At 37.8% G+C, this 18,258-nt stretch overlaps 1 protein-coding gene across 4 annotated transcripts in view; it reads right to left on the bottom strand.

Annotated features, from left to right (window-relative positions):
- Nucleotides 1-18,258, bottom strand: part of ERCC6L2 (ERCC excision repair 6 like 2) — a 142,659-nt gene that overhangs the window by 111,086 nt on the left and 13,315 nt on the right. For 3 of the 4 annotated variants that reach the window (XM_049894851.1, XM_049894848.1, XM_049894852.1), the window contains exons 3-4: nt 15,339-15,461; nt 7,386-7,579 (exon numbers count right to left, since the gene is read on the bottom strand). In XM_049894851.1, the coding sequence (XP_049750808.1) occupies nt 7,386-7,579; nt 15,339-15,461 (317 nt within the window). Of the gene's footprint in view, nt 1-7,385; nt 7,580-15,338; nt 15,478-18,258 lie in introns of all 4 variants that reach the window. The other variant, XM_049894849.1, reaches the window with a different exon arrangement.

Genomic DNA, 18,258 nt, shown 5'->3' with positions numbered 1-18,258 from the left:
CAACAGCAAAAAAGATACAGCTCATTCATATTACGCAGTGTGATGACTCTACTCTGGATTATTTATGAAAAATGTTAATGTCATCTATTATCTCTATGGTAAATGCTAACATTACCATAATAAATGTTATCTATGATAAACCCTGATCTAAGTATCCTCTTATCATAAAAAACCAAAAACCCAGTGCTGCCGAGGCGATTCTGACTCATAGCGACCCTGCAGGACAGAGTAGAACTGCCCCACAGAGTTTCCAAGGAGCGCCTGGTGGATTTGAGCTGCCGACCCTTTGGTTAGCAGCCGTAGCACTTAACCACTCACTACACCACCAGGGTTTCCTCCTCTACAGCACACTTATTTCACAAAGATTACTTAATGTTTACTCAGATAAAATACAAATTATTTTGAATGCTTATCAAAATAAAGCCATCAACAAATAAAGGTAAAAATAACAAAGATCATAATATTTTGATCTTCTAATCTTACAGAGAAACCTGATTTATATTTACACAATTCTACTTTAGAGTTCTTATTTAACATTTTCAACAATCACAGAAAAGAACCATTCAGCAAACATTTATTTAGCATCTATTATATGCTAAATGTGTAATAAGCACTGAGATACAGAAATTAAAAATAAAATCTTCTATATCAAAGGGTTCACAGCCTAAAGGTATAGACAGACAGGTAAAAAATAACAATAATTGAAGTATGATCAGTGTGATGATAGATGAATTTCTTATTACATTTACCTAACTACAGAGCAGCTTTTGGTGTGGTACAGTAAAGTAGTTACAAGCCCCAAGTCTGGAGTTAGATGGTCAGGGTTCAAATCTTATCTCCACCACTGACTTACTAGTGTAGGCTTGGGCAAGTTATTTATTTAACCCTTTCCATGCCTACATTACTTAACTTAGAGAGTGGGGTAGTAATAGTGTCTTCTACATAAGGATGAGACAATACATGTAAAGTGCTTAGAAGAGTGCCTACCACTTCCTCCTAACATAGAAATAACAATGAAAGATGATAGGAAATGGCTACTGTCCTTAAGGGATTGAATTTATACTTCCTAGATCCATATCTAGAAACCCTGGTGACGTAGTGGTTAAGTGCTACAGCTGCTAACCAAAGGGTCGGCAGTTTGAATCTGCCAGGCGCTCCTTGGAAACTCCATGGGGCAGTTATACTCTGTCCTATAGGGTCGCTACGAGTCAGAATCAACTCGACGGCACTGGGTTTGGTTTTTTGGTTTAGAAACTGCATATGCTTATAACACAGACTGTTTCTTATTTCTGATTGTAAGTTCAGTAGCTTCCAAGGGCTTTATGTATCTTACGTAACTGTTCATAAATGTCACAGAATTTTAGAATGAAAAGAGACTCTCAGATTACCTAATTTGGTCATTCAAAAATCTGGCTTTGTTTCAAAATTGGTTGGGGACATTTTTATACAGATTTCTAGGCCCATTTTCCAAAGGAAATTTTAATCCAGTAAGTCTGGAATAGCAAGCCCAGAAGTAAGTGGTTTTAAAAAGCTACCTAGATGGAAGCCATGATCAACAGTAATGGACAATTCTTCTTACTGTAAACAACTAGGAAAGTGGACAAAATACACACAGTAATTGTTTTCAGACACTAGCACAGGGCTGTGATAAGTAAGAGAAGGGAAACAAATAAGGTGAATCCTATAATCATCCCAGTTTTCTATCTGGAAGTAATACCAGGCCCTGTGACAAAACAGTGTCCTCGTGAGCTGAGGAGACAGAGATCAGAGTTTAGAGGCTAAGGCAACAAGACTTTGTGGAGCAGAGTAAGAATAAAATATATGGGGAAAAAAGGTCCAGAAAATGCAAATGGATTTCTTTAAATATTTGGCTGAATATTAGAAATCTACAAATGGGTCTCCTTAAACATTTGGCTGAATATTAAGCTCCACAAACATAGGATAAGACTCCACAAGCCAGGAAAAGAATACTACGGAAAAAACCATTATCAAGGAACTATAAGCTGAACCATTTACTAAAACTTTCAATACAGTTGGGAGACATTCAAGTCCCAACAAATCGGAGTTAGGAAACCAAATTACATACTTGAGGCATTCAAAAGCAATACCAGAAAAGCCACACCTTACAAATAGTGCTAACTTAGCCCTAAAAAAAAAAAAAAAGGATAATTCTAGAACTTTCCTGGCAGAGCTTAAAAACAAGCTTCAAAAATGATTTACAAGAAATTAACTGCCTGCCAAAACAAAACTCAACATTCCTCAAAGGAAGACACTATATCCAGAGACTTAACAATATAATGTTCATATATATACAATTTTTAAAAAAATTAGTAGAATACAAAGGAATATGTGATAAGTATCCATCAATAGAAAGAGGCCTAGAAATGCCAAAGATGATAAAACTGGCAACAAAGGACTGTGAAGCATTCATTCCAAATATGCTCAGGGAGTTAAAGAAAAGCATGAAAATAATGACAGAAATGAAAGCTATAAAAATAGAACCAAATGGAACTTTCAGAGCTAACATATACAATATCTGAAATGAAAAATTAACTTACATGTACTTAACAGCAGATTAGTCACTACAGAAAAAAAGTAAATGAACTTGAAGAAAGTACAAAGGAAACTATCCAAACTGAAACACAGAGAGAAAAAAGAAAAAAGGATAGTTTCAGTGACCTATGGGACTGTAGCAAACAATCTCATATATGTTCAATTGCACTCCTAGAAAAAAATGGGGAGAGGTCAAAATTTTTTTTGAAAAAATAATGCCTGACGTTATCTTAAACAGTTAGAAATAGAACTACCATACAACCCAGAAATCCCACTCCTCGGAATATACCCTAGAGAAACAAGAGCCTTCACACAAACAGATATATGCACACCCATGTTTATTGCAGCACTGTTTACAATAGCAAAAAGCTGGAAGTAACCAAGGTGTCCATCAATGGATGAATGGTTAAATAAATTGTGGTATATTCACACAATGGAATACTACGCATCGATAAAGAACAGTGACGAATCTCTGAAACATTTCATAACATGGAGGAACCTGGAAGGCATTATGCTGAGCGAAATTAGTCAGAGGCAAAAGGACAAATATTGTATAAGACCACTATTATAAGATCTTGAGAAACAGTAAAAACTGAGAAGAACACATACTTTTGTGGTTACGAAGGGGGGAGAGAGGGAGGGAGGGAGAGGGTTTTTTATTGATTAATTAGTAGATAAGAACTGCTTTAGGTGAAGGGAAAGACAATACTCAATACATGGAAGGTCAGCTCAACGGACTGGACCAAAAGAAAAGAAGTTTCCGGGATAAAATGAATGCTTCAAAGGTCAGCGGAGCAAGGGCGGGGGTTTGGGAACCATGGTTTAAGGGGACTTCTAAGTCAATTGGCAAAATAATTCTATTATGAAAACATTCTGCATCCCACTTTGAAATGTGGCGTCTGGGGTCTTAAATGCTAACAAGCCGCCATCTAAGATGCATCAATTGGTCTCAACCCACCTGGATCAAAGGAGAATGAAGAACACCAAGGTCACACGATAACCAAGAGCCCAAGAGACAGAAAGGACCACATGAACTAGAGACCTACATCATCCTGAGACCAGAAGAACTAGTTGGTACCCGGCCACAACCGATGACTGCCCTGACAGGGAGCACAACAGAGAACCCCTGAGGGAGCAGGAGATCAGTGGGATGCAGACCCCAAATTCTCATAAAAAGACCATACTTAATGGTCTGACTGAGACTAGAGAAATCCTGGCGGCCATGGTCCCCAGACCTTCTGTTGGCACAGGACAGGAACCATCCTCGAAGACAATTCATCAGACATGAAAGGAACTGGACAGTGGGTGGGAGAGAGATGCTGATGAAGAGTGAGCTAATTATATCAGGTGGACACTTGAGATTGTGTTGGCATCTCATGTCTGGAGGGGGGATGGGAGGATAGAGAGAGTGGGAAGCTGGCAAAATTGCCACGAAAGGAGAGACTGGAAGGGCTGACTCATTAGGGGGAGAGCAAGTGGGAGTACGGAGTAAGATGTATGTAAACTTATATGTGACAGACTGACTTGATTTGTAAATGGTCACTTGAAGCTCAATAAAAGTTAAAAAAAAAAAAAATAATGCCTGAGACTTTTATATATTTGATGAAAAATATTAATCTATGTCTCAAAATAGCTTAATGAACCACAAACACGGTAAGTACAAAGAAAACTACATAAAGATATATCAATTAAATTCATGAAAACCAATGATAAAGAGAAAAAAAAAAAAGGAACATAAGAATGACTGCAAACTTCATCAGCCATAATACATGCCAGATGACAACAGAATGATATTGTAAAGGGCTGGATAGGAGGAGGAGATAAAAGAGAAGGAGGAGGAAAAGCTGAAGGGAGAGGGGAAGGAAAGCAAGAGGAGGAGCAAAAGGGACAGGGGAAAGAGGAGGAGGAGAAAGAAAAAAAAACAGAAATCTACCGCCAGTGAAAATGTCCTTTAAAAATGAAGGCAATATATGAATTCCACCTCCAGTACTTCGACTTGCCTTCATATAACAACCATAAACTCTGGATAATACATAAAACACAACTGCCTGAAGACTCTGCAGACTGAACAAAACCAAGCAGATGTTGTAGAGAAATCAACCTAGAAGAGAGGACCAGTACAAGGTGATTTCCCTATTTTTCCAGCTTTAGCCTGAAGGCAGGCCATAGTTGCTGAAGTGTGATGGGTGGCCAAAAGTCTGATAGAAATCTACTGTCTCCCTAGTCTGAAGAACCAGGAGACAAAGCTCAGGGCAGCCAGGACCACTGGAGACTGAGGAAGGAATCCCAGAAAGAAGAGCCAAAGAAGTCTCAAATTCTGAGCATAAAATCTACCCAAGATTCTGCCTGACCTCTGAAACACAAACGTCCAAGAATCAAACCAACTTGCAGCTAAGGCTAAAAGTCCTGAGCTGATATTTGCAGCTAAGGCTAAAAGTCCTGAACTGAGATAAGGCAGAGTTTGCTGTTTGAGCCCAACCATATGTGCTAAAATGAAAACTTCATCATGCTTTAAAGGAATATAACAAAATTCAGTCTCCACAACGTAACTTTCACAATGTACAGAATACAATCCCAATTACTCAATACATATAAAGAACAGGAAAATGTGAGCCATTCTTAATAGAAAAACCAATCTTAAGCTGACCCAGATGTGGGATTATCGGACAAAGATTTTAAAGCAGATATTGTAACTATGGAGCCCTGGTGGCACAGTGGTTAAGAGCTATGGCTGCTAACTAAAACGTCAGCAGTTTGAATCCACCAGCTGCTCCTTGGAAACCTATGGGGCAGTTCTACTGTGTCCTATAAAGCTGCTATGAGTTGGAATTGCCTTGATGGCAATGAGTTTGGGTTATTATAACTACGGTGAATAAGATAAAGTAACGGATGCTCATAATGAACAAATGAATGAAAGTCTCATAATAAATGAAAAAAAAAAAAAATCTCAGCAAACAACCAAATGGAAATTCCAGACCTGAAAACCACAATATATAAATTTTAAAAACTTCCTGGATGAGCTTAAAAGCAGAATGGAGATGACAAAGGAAAGAGTCAGTGAACTTGAAGATATATCAACAGAAATTATCCCATTTGATGTAAATCTGATCATTTTTATCATTTCAGTAAGCTGCTGAAAACACTTCAGTGACACTCCACTGCTCTAAGGATAAAGACCAAAATCCTCAAAGTGGCTTTCAGTACTCTCATGATCTGTCCCTTGCCTTGTCTCCTGGCTACTACATCTTTCATTCCAGGTTGCAGCCATACCAAGCTGTTTTCATTTATTCAAGGATGCTATGATCATTCTTATCTGAGCACCTATGCAAATAGTTTGTTCTCTCTGCAGAGGTTCTCTGCTACCCCAATTACTCTCTGCGATGGTTAATGTTGTATGTCAACTCGGTTAAGCTATGATTCTCAGTGGTTTGGCAGACACTATGTAATCACCTTTCATTTTGTGATCTGATGTGAGCGGCAAATTGAGTGAAGGGGGAGTTTCCTTGGGGGTGTGGCCTGCCTCCAGTATGTAAATGGATGTTGTGGCAAAGCTCACTCTTTTTTCTCGGCCCTGTACTCTTCTTGTTGTTTGACCTCGGGTCCTTGGGATGTATGTCTGCAGAAGTCTCTGGCCTGCCACCAGACCTGAAGGTTTGGGATTGGCCAACCCTGCAACCCTGTGAGCCAGCAGAGACCTCCAGCCTGCCGCCTGACCTGCAGATTTTGGTTCCACCAGCCCCTGAAGCCACATGAGCCAGCAGAGGTCTTCAGTCTCTCGCCTGACCCACAGATTTGGGGCTTGCCAGCCCCCACAATTGTATGAGCCATTTCCTCACAGTTGCATGAGCCATTTCGTCACAACTGTGTGAGCCATTTCCTTGAAGTAAATTTCTCTCTATATATATTTACATACACTTCTCTGGTTCTACTCCTCTAGAGAACTCAGAATAAGACATTTTCCTACTATTCAACTCTTACTCATCCTTCAAGTTTCACTCAGCTCACAGATCATCTCTGAGAAGTTTCTCTGAAAATTCTCCCTACCCCACAGCAGGGTTAGGTTCCTCATACGCTCCTAAAGCACCGTGTATTCCAAATGAACTCATCTAATTTTACAACAAAGGAGCCCTGGTTATACAGTGGTTAAAGCACTTGACTGCTAACCAAAAGGTCAGCAGTTCAAACCCACCAGCCACTGCATGTGAGAAGGATGTGGCAGTCTGCTTCCATAAGGAGTTCAGCGTTGGAAACCCTCTGGGACAGTTTTACTCTGTTCTATAGGACTGCTATGAGTCAGAATTGATTTGACAGTAATGGGTGGGGTTTATGGGACTTTATAACTGCCTGTTTACTCCTTTAGATTCTCCACTAAAATATTAAGATGCAGGTGGGCATAAGCCAACTCATTTCTCTTGGGTATTTATACCCTAGAACAGCGGCCCCATCAATTTGTTTATTTTTTGCCAGTCTATAGTCACAACAGACTCCATCATCAAAATCATTAATGAAAATCACTACCTTAGACTAGAGGTACCAAATGCATAAAAGGTGACATGGGACAAGCCTTATCATTCTTTAACAGGCCTTTTGGAGAGGTTATCTGTACTGAGTTTCAGGAACAGAGTAAGGAACTCTGGAAAACCTGATGGAGCTTCTTCTCTCTCCTAGAATAAGTTGGTTATTACAAACTGTTTATCTCAACAATTTTGAAATGAAATTAAATCATTTAAGACTACTAAGAACTTTTTAAAAAATCATTAAAAATCATTATAAAGGGAATATAACTGATATCAGCTGAGTATTAATAGAGCCATCCCCACTATTCTCATTACCTGTTAAATTCATCCAGACATAAACGCAGTGTTTCATAAGTTGTGAGAGCAATTTCACATTTCCCCTGCTTTACACGAATCAGTTCACTGTCTTTTTTGTTACCGTGTAAAACGATGACTCTGAAATATCCCCAGGTGTCCAATTCATCCCTCCAGTTGTAGAGGACAGAAAGAGGGGCAACTATTAAGAACATCTGAAAGAAGAAAAAAATTGGAATGTTAAAAAAAAAAAAAAAAAAAAGAATCCCAAACCAAAATCCAGGACATCACCTGTCCTTTTCTTTAATTTTGATACTACAACTAATAAGATTAAATACAACCGAGCAATTGGACATACATGAACATAAGAGTTTCAAAAAACACTTGGTTGCTTACTTAGCTTTTTATGAGAAAATGGACACCAAGCCCTGGTGGAGCGGTGGCTAAAAGCATGGCTGCTAACCAAAAACTTGGCAGTTCGAGTCCACCAGCTGCTCCTTGGACACCCTCTGGGGCAGTTCTACTCTGTCCCATGGGGTTGCTAGGAGTTGGAATCAACTGGACAGCAATGAGTTTGTTTTAAATCTTGCTCAAAGGAACAATTATTTTTTATCTTGCCTCACAGGGGAGGTTGAAAGCTAAGACAGAAGTAACTCGACAGAACAGAAAAGAATCAGGATCCCAAATCTTAATAACTTCATGGGCCAAGTAGGTAATGTAAATACGCAAAGCAGGCCAGGTGTTTTTCCTGAAATATATGGTCTTCAAGCCCACTTCCTCCTCATTTCCTCACCCATTCACTCTCCCTCCTTTCTCAGATACTCTTAGTTGAAGACCTGGAACATTCACAGGAAAACTGAAGCAATTAGAAGTAAACCTCTACAGCTGTTGGTACTTTACCAATAAACTACCTATATCTATTCACCTTGGATGAACTGCCTGTGTCCTCATCTAAAGCCAACCCTGAGTTCATACAGTGGCTCCTACGTCTCCTTGCCAACCTAAAGGCAAAGCTGCGAGAAAATGCCCTCAACCTCCTCAGTGTCATGAACTTTCCCTTTTGCGTGCACCATATCCATCCACAGGCAAATGTGTTAGAACATTTCCCAGGGATCAAAAATATATAAAAAAACTCTTCTTTGACCCTGCTTCTCCTCATTACTCTACTCCCCTTTAAAGCAATGATTCTCAAGAATTATCAATACTTACTGTCTCTGTTTACTCTTCTCCTGTTTTCTCTTGAACTCACGTAAGTGGGGGTTCTACCCTAACCCCTCTAACCAAAATTGTCCTTGTCAAGATCACCATCATGTCTCTGTTTAGCTTTCACACGAATGCTACAGGGTTCCAGTGACCCTCCCTGTACTAACCCCAAACCTTGCTGCCACTGTCCACTTTAATTATTTTATTTCTATGTTACCATTATTCCTAAGTTGTTTTCTTTAATAGGATGACCAGTAAGCTTCATTTCTTAAAGTTTTACACTTGTCCAAGTTGATAAAGATGAACCAATTAAACATACTGAAAGGTTTCAGTTTAATAATAAAAAAAAAAATAGTTCAGTAAAATAATAATAATAATAATACAACACTGCCCTAAATCCTGCCCTCTCTTCTGTGAAACATTTCACCTAGGCCATCTGTCAGCTTAAGAAGACTAATCAGTGACTGTGTTTTGGAAAGAAGAAGAACAGAAGATTAATCTGCTGAAGGTGAGAGTCCTTGTCTCCTACCCATCACTGAGCATATGTGACTACTTTCTTGTCATATCTGATTCCTCTCAAATGCTTTTATCCTCGGGCCTGTAGTTTATAACATGACCTCCACTTTTCTCCTGTCTTCAAATATAAAACGAGGGCTTCAAGTATTGAGTCCAATTACAGTGCTCCCTGTTAAGTTTCTGTGTATTACAAAATGAAAATGCTAGGTGCTAATTCCATCTGAGCACTTTTGGCAGTTTTATACTTCAAAGGCCATACATGAAAAAGAGCCAACAAATCTAAAGACTCCTAGTATCAGCCCTAAGATTCCAGAAGGGGTTTAAATACGAAGGCAGCAACATAATTCCTTAATGGTTTTTACAGATGTTGTTAGGTGCCCTCAAGTTAGTTTCAACTCGCAGCAACCCTATGGACAACAGAACAAAACACTGCCCAGTCCTGCGCCACCCTCATAATTGGTATTATGCTTGGGCCCATTGTTGCAGCCACTGTGTCGATCCATCGCATTGAGGGTCTTCCTCTTTTTCGCTGACCCTCTACTTTAGCAGGCAAAATGTCCTTCTCTAGGGACTGGTGCTTCCTGATAACACCCAAAGTACGTGAGATGAAGTCTTGCCATTCTCACTTTTAAGGAGCATTCTGGCAGACACTGGTCTTCAAAATCGCGAAGAGTAGTAAATCGTATGACTCAATAACTCATTTTAACTGTAAAAGAGGTCAGAGAACTGAGTTATGCTATTATCCAAAGTCCACACAGTACATAAGAAGAACCTGAAGTGTTTACTACCACGCTGTGAATAACATTTCAGCTAATAAGCCTTTCTCAGGCAAATGATGCCAAACAGGAAAGTGAAAACCAGCATTTAACTGCTATGCCACTACACACAAAGCATCTCAGGGTGATTTCTTATTCTGAAGCTACAATTTTATAAAACCGGATCTCAAATGTAGCATACATAAAGGTAAAATTCTTTCACTTAAATATTATTAAAATCAACAGAGGCTAGGTTAAACACTGCAAATAGAGAACACTAAATTATTTTTATCTCCTTCAGCAAAACTAGCCCAGTGATTTCGGAACATGCTTTTAAAGTTTGATTCTTCATGCAGGATGACATTAGAAAAATGATGTGCTATTTTTTTATGGATTATGAAGAGATCCCCTAAGTTATTTAATGTACAATGATGTTTGTGATAGAAGTAGTTTTATAGTATTAATAATAATCACCATGACCATTATTGACTTTTTTACTGTGCGATGTAATTTACAGACATTAATACTGAAACTCTCTGCAAAGTAGGTGCTTAGTATGTCTGTTCTACAGCTATGGAAACTGAGACATGGAGATATTAAACAATATGCCTGAGGTCATACTGCTATGGCAAAGTAGGTATTTAAACACCAGTCCGTCTAATTCCAAAGTTCTTAACCAACATATCATGTTAGCTTAAACCATAAAGTCCACGTCCTCAAGACACATAACTTTCTTATTGATCATTGTAACTCCAATACTTTGTACAGTCCTTAGAAAACAGAAGGTGTTCAACCGATAAATGAATGAATAAATGAGGGCACACATCTCAAGGTGCCAGTGTAGGAACTGCACGCTCAACGGACAGTGACAGGCCAACAGCGCTGAAACCAAGGCGGCACACAGGGAGAAGGGACATACCAAGGTAATAGAGAAAAACTGAAGGCCATGAATTTGAATATTTGCTATGTAACCCCAAGTTCTAAATAATATTTCCTGTTTTACCTCTATAATCTTAATTCTTTGAGAAAAGTCCAACCTAATTAATTTATACTCTCATGCATAGTAGAGAATTCTCCTTGGCACACTGGGGCTATATAATACAGAGGAACTTCAGTTTAAAATCCACTCTAGTCAGGAACCCTTTCAAATCCTTTCTATGAAAGTAGCATTATAATAATACCAAAACTTGAAAAATATTCTATAAAAACAGAAAATTACAGGCGGAGATCACTTAAAATATCAATGGGTAGCAAATGAATAAATACCAAATTTTGCAATAAAACAAGAGAAGTAAATAAAAGATACCAGAACGGAAATAAAGAAGTAAAATTATTATTTGTAGAAAACATAAGTAAATAAACTAGGTGAACAGTAAATCAATTCTTATGAACAGTAAAAGAATTTTAAAAGTTCATAAAATTTAAGTGGCACTAATACACATGAACAACCAAAAGTTAGCAAATAAAATGGAAAAAAAAAATCCATTTAGAATAGAAAAAAAAAAGGAATACCTGGCATAAATGTAATGATACAAAGGCTATTATGAAGAAAACTAAAATCTCTGTGGGGCATAAAATAAATTTAAACAATGAGACTGCTCTTGGATATGTAGTTTCAATACTGTAAATACATTCACTCTTCCCAAATACACTGATAAATTCAATGCAATGCTAACTAAAATATCAATAGGTTTTTAGGAGAAGTTTGAGAAAATTTACTTCTCACAAGTTGAGAAAACTTGTGAAAAAGGATAGAGGAATTCTGAAGAAGAAAACTAACACATTAAAAAAAAAAAACAAAAAACCATTGCCATCGAGTCGATTCCAACTCATAGCAACCCTACAGGTCAGAGTACAACTGCCCCATACAGTTTCCAAGGAGCGCCTGGTGGATTTGAACTGCTGACCTTTTGGTTAGAAGCCATGGTACTTAACCACTACGCCACCAGGGTTTCCAAATATTAAAATACATTATAAAGCTAAAATAATTAAAACTGTTTAGAACTGCAAGAGAAATGAAAAAATAAATGTAAGAGAACAATGTCCAGAAATAGACCCAAATATATAAATTGGTTTAATTTTACACAAAAGTGGCCCTTCAAATCATTGTGAAAAAGAGGGCTTACTCAATGAATGACGTATGGTAAGTGGAGAACTGTCTGGGGGCAAAATACAGCTGGATTACTAGATCTCTCCTTAAAGCAAACCAAATGCTAGCTGAAACAAAGACGTAAAAGTATTAAATAAAATCACATAAAATTATGAATAAATTATGGGTGAATTCACTAAAATCTTAAGAGTACAGAAGGCTTTTATAGGCAGACATAAAACCTAGAACTATATAGATAAACTTTACTGTATAAAAAATTTTATATACAGTAAACAAGTCAAAAGCTGACTCTGACAAATTGGGGAAGAAATATTTGCAACACATATAATAGACAAAAGATCAGTATCCAGAATATATGAATAAAGAATCAAGGGCTACAATTTAAAAATAAAAACTCAGTCAAAAGGTTGGTGGCCTTGGTAGACAGGCCTAGAGATCTCCTTCCAAAAGGTCACAGCCTGAAAACCCCATGGAGCAGTTCTACTCTGAATACGTGGGGTCACTACGAGTCGGAATCAACTTGACAGCATTGGGTTTGGCTTTTTTGGTTTTAATTTTAAAATGGACAAAGATATGAAAGGCATTTTAAATCAAAAGTAGATTTTAAACATCCGAAAAGATATTCAGCCTCACTCAATTAAAGAAATGCAAATCGAAATAAGATTTATAGGTCTATGTTTTTTGTCTCTCAGACTGACATAAATTCGTTACTAAATTCGACAGGTGAAAAAGTGAGGAAACAGACACTTTTGTACAGTATTGGTGGGAATATAAAATTGTCACAGCCTCTTGTTAGTTGCTGTCAAGTCAATTCCAACTCACAGTGATCCCACGTGCTCAGAGTGGAACTGCTCCGTAGGGTTTTCAAGGGTGGTACCTTTTGGAAGCAGTTCGCCAGGCCTGTCTACAAAGGCACCTCTGGATGGGCTCCAACCACCAACCTTTCAACTAGTAGTTGGGTACTGAACAATCTGCACCACGCAGGGACTCCTACAGCCTCTTGGAAGGGCAATTTTACTTCAGCCATCACCATGTAATAGGAACATACCCACAATTCCAGGACCACATACTGTACAATTCCAATACCAAGAGTTTATCCTACAGTTATCAATGCAAAAACTGTCAAGACGTATGGATGAGAATGTTTAAGGTAGCATCACTTGCCACATAATCTTCTCTGTTCATTTCAGGAACCAAAGAAATAGATCTAAAATACTTGAAAAATATTTTTGTTCAATTACCACTGAAATTGCTTCTGGTGCTAGAAAAATCTTCCTCCTTTGCTTTAATACAAATTGTGAATTTTACTTAGACTTTCTAAAGTTTTGTCATGCAAAAGAGCAAGGTTTTATAAAGAACTATGATTCATTTTCAAAACGACTGAATTTCAATCTAAACTGAACACCCTAAATTTAAAGAATCATTCCAAGAATCAGTATTCGAAATGTATAGCTTGTGTTTTTTCCTTTAGGAATTTATTCTTGGCACACACCATCTATTTCATGCATTCTCGGATGATTTATTCACACTTGGAGAGCTTTAAAATGTATATGAGATGTATCTCACACACACACACACACCCCCCAAACCTGTCACTCCTTAATTTGTAACATTCTATCTGTTACAGTTTTTTTTTCCCCAAGGAGTTCCAACATTAATTTTTCAGGATTCCTGTGCAATTCTGACATTAGCATATAAAGAGAAAGGAATTTATTTCTTCTCTAGCTATTTCATACGCTTTCTTTTTAAAATGAGCATTGCTTTAAGTGGGCCAATGCAAATTTACCTTTTGAGAATTTCATTGAACAAAATTATAGTTTTTGTTTTAATTTACTTCTGGGAAATAGTATAATCTCAGTAAAATATTTATTTCTAGAATCCCAGTTCAAATAACTACTGAACACATGTGTTTATTGATTCCAATGAGACAGAAGGACAAATGTAAAAATAAACCAATGCAAGTGCTACAAGGCCTGGGAGGGTGCTGCCAGATCAGAACAGTAGGGAAGTAGATGAGAAGTGACATTCTTGAAGAAATGAGGAATCTACTCTTTACCTTTGGAGCCAAAACCAAAACCAGTTGCTGTGGAGTTGATTCCCACTAGTGACCCCATATACACACAGTAAAACTGCAATCCACAGGGTTTTCAAGGCTGTGACCTTTTGGAAGCAGATCGCCAGGCCTTTCTTCCGAGATGCCTCTGGATGGGTTCAAACTGTCAACCTTTTGGTTTATAATTGAGCGCTTAACCGTTTGTGCCACCCAGGGACTCCTTAACTTTGGTTAAAAACTTTAAGAAAAAAAAAAGTGAGTCTTCCTGGAATGAGCCTAAAAACAACAAACAAAAGAAAACAACAACATAAAACCCAATTGTGCAGGGTGAGTGGGAATTATAAGGAAAGTAATGACAAAATAATGAACTAAAGGGAGAACAGCTATACCAGTCATCTGCTTCAGAGAAGCTCATTGTAGCATTAGTACCTCCTTCCTCTTAAAAGTGCTGAGTGTGTTTTTCTAAAGCAAGATAACTTATTTGGAAGAACTCTAGACTGAATGTTGGACCTGAGGAAACTTGTGAATTTCAGGATAAAGAAAAAGTCTTAAGCACTTCCAAACAACAACGACAAAAAAAACCCCCTTTCCAATGAAAAAAGTCAGAATTGGCATAAGATCCCCATCTGCGATACAGAGTGAAAAAAGTTAATAAAATTATTTCCATAAAGTTGTAAGCGAAAATTCTGAACTTAGAATCCTATACTCAGATATAATAATCCATCAAGTATGAAAGCAATATAAAAGCACACAACATTTACTAAGCAAGAATTAACTGAAGATGTTCAACAAAGCAAACACTGGTATAAACACAAGAATGAACAAAGGTAAAGTCATAGCAGAAGAATTTATTACATTTCTCTTAAATTCAATTGCTCAAAGTATTTCAAGTAGACCAAAGAAATCACAATAGTATTAAAAACTTTAACAATGTAATTAATAAGCCTGATTAAATAGAAATATATAGAACTCTGTTGCCTAAGAAAAAATGCACAATATCAGAGAACATTTTAAAATAACAGAGACCACACAACACTCAATTTTAAAAACTCTTGACCACGGATTTTGTCACAAAGTCAATTATCAAAGCTATATTACTGAATGCAACAAAACTAGAAATCAACAACAAAGGCTAAGTCCTCCCATCACTCTATTTTAATAATTTCTTTCAATTTTCAGGTTCCAAAATCTATACAATATTATAAATATATATATGATGTTTAAAAGTTATATATATATTATATATAGGGTCGCTATAAGTCAGAACCGACTCGATAGCAATAGGTTTTGGTTTATCTACTTTTACAATACCAGCTTCCTGAATATTTCTACTTTACCTTTTTTGCTGTACAAGAAGGGGTTTCCTTTTTCATACTTCTTAGTAAAAACTCTGGCATGTTATTTTCAATATCTTCACGAGTTCCCTTTTTATGCAAAACTGCAGCCAGGAATGAAATAACCTGGGGAGGAAAAAGACTATTTTCAATCACTGTGTGTAATATATCATGACGGACAAAATTTCACTGCTTACAGGACTCACTACTCAACTAGCAATAATTACAGATTCTACAAACAGACTTGTTAGGGGGAAAAAAAAAACATAAAATGAAGCACTAGTACTGAGTTTCCTCATTTATATTAACAACAAATGTATAGTACACGTTACTGTTAGTAAAGAACTCCCACATTTCCATCTCTTCCATGATGAAGTCTACCTGCTCGATTAATTCTCTCTCTTAATCTCATCAGTTGGGACATTACCTTCTTATCTGTTCCTATCCATAGAAACTATCTCTTCACATCCTCTATTAGAATAAACTGTGTACTTTCTTTCTTCCCTGTAGACATAAGCTCCTAAACACCAAAAAAAAAACAAACCCAGTGGCGTCGAGTCGATTCCGACTCATAGCAACCCTATAGGACTGAGTAGAACTGCCCCATAGAGTTTCCAAGGAGCGCCTGGCGGATTTGAACTGCCAACCCTTTGGTTAGCAGCCGTAGCACTTAACCACTATGCTACCAGGGTATTCATAAGCTCCTTACAGAGGTAATATTTGGCCCATAAGTTTGTACACTTCTGTATATCCAATAAGTATAGGCAGATAGGAAGAATGTTAATTTTAAGATATACTGATATAATTCATTAATAGATACACCATTCTGAATAACTGCTACCCTCCAAAAACCAAGGGAGAAAGACAATTGGACAGACAGAAAGCAGGAAATATAACCTCGTAAAATGAAGGGCAGGAGATGTTGAATCAATTGGACCTTGATTCAAATTTAACCACTGGTTGCTCGGTAGTGATGTAAACTTGGGCAAATTAATTAGTCTCTCTGAATAACACCTATAAAAATGGTAAAAGTTAATACTTAAAGCATTGTTTTAAAGATTCATTTTTTTTAAAAAAGTATATGAGGTATTCATGTGGGAAAAAATAGATCATTACTTTACAAAAATAAACTATAGAAATACTAAAACCTAAAGAAAAACAATGAGAGAATTTGAAAAACTATAGAAAAACAGTGCTAAGAACACGGGTGGGAGAATATCTGTAATCTGAAACCCAAAAAGGAGAGAAGAAAAATAAGTATTTGAAGAGATAAAGACTGAAAACTTTGAAAAACTGATTTAAAAAAAATCCTGCTACAGATACAAGATCCACTAAAAACACCAAGAAGGGAGAAAAAATTCACATATGATGTCTCATAGAAAATCTGGGAAAACTTGAGGAAAAAAAACTTAAAAGTAGCCAGAGGTGCAGGGAGAAAGACGGCGGTATAAGCAGTTGCACACTCCCACCCCAACAACAATTCTAGAGGAAAACAAGCAAAAATTCATAACATTTATAATCTCAGCATGCTGAACACGGGTTAAGGGGTTGGAGGATTAAGTGAACACCGAATCAAGAAAAAAGGTAGCATACAGACAGCGGAAGAGTGGAGGTTCGCTGAGCATCCTCCACCTACTGCCCACCCCAGCTCAGTGCAGCACCTGCATTTGCATGATCCAACCCCTTCTCAGAAATCTCGGTCTTTCCCCCACCCTGAACCTCATGAATAAACATCAAAAACCCTTTGTCCCCCCTTTGTTGAAACCCGTAAATACTTGGTTCTTAGGCAAATCGGGGAGACAGTCTCTCTGAAGGTTCCAGCCCTTACCATCTCCTTTTGCTAGCTGCTGGCAAAGTAAATTTGCTTGTGTGATTCCAGGCTGCCTCAAAAGTCTTACTGGGCAGCACGAATCTGGTTGGATTCAACGGAGGAAGGGGTCCCCGGTGACAGAATCACCAACCTGTCAGGTAGCTCAACAGAGGAAGGGGCCCCCGGTGACAGAATCACCAACCTGTCAGGTAGCAGCCAAGCACATTACCCGTTTGCACTACCCGGGGACTCCAGAGAAAGCAAAGGGAATAGGAATTTGTAGTGGCGATCTAGCCATTTCTACCACGTTATACTAGCACTGTAGAAGTCTATCAAAATCTAATTCACAGAAGATGAATGACGAACTTACAGTGACGTTTTATACAACTCGTCTGCAAAGGAAAAAACGGAACGTGCTTTATCGTGGCATAATGTTAAAGTTACATTTACAGATGAAAGGAACAAAGATGTGTATTTAAATCAGCCACTTCTAGAAGAGTAAATGGAGCCCTCATGGTGTAGTGGTAAAGAGCTCAGGCTGCTAACCAAAAAGTCGGCAGTTCAAATCCACCAGCTGCTCCTTGGAAGCCCTATGGGGCAGTTCTTCTCTGTCAGATAGGGTCGCTATGAGTTGGAATTGACTCGATGGCACGCAATAACACAACAGAATAGTAAAACGTAAAAAACCGCATTTCAGAAATGAAACCCCACCATGGGAAAGCTTTTTGTTTTTTACAGGCATTCCTTTCTAAACTCAGTCAGGCAATCATTTTTATAGGCCATCTCTCCTCACAAACAGTCAGCTCATGACCTACAGAGTAAATCAGAGGTGGGAAACAGTACAACAAACCTTCCCCCTCGAGCAACATACAGAGGCACAGCAAAAACTGTCTATTTCACATAGGACAAGAAAAAACTTATGCCCCTTACTTTTCATCTCCCTGGAGGATAACAAAGTGTGGCAAGAGTGCTTTGGAACCACACTTCAGAAAGTCTGACGATTTTCCTTGCTTTTGAAACAACAACAATACCCTGTTACTTTGAAAGGGGCCCAGCCCATTCATCTTTACAAAGATAAATAAAATTCCTAAAATCTGAACTATAGGACAAAAC

The sequence above is a fragment of the Elephas maximus genome, chromosome 9 (assembly GCF_024166365.1).
Source record: "Elephas maximus indicus isolate mEleMax1 chromosome 9, mEleMax1 primary haplotype, whole genome shotgun sequence".
Lineage (NCBI taxonomy): Eukaryota > Metazoa > Chordata > Mammalia > Proboscidea > Elephantidae > Elephas > Elephas maximus.
Note: the sequence above shows the minus strand (reverse complement) of the source record. Positions and strands in the feature narration are given on the sequence as shown.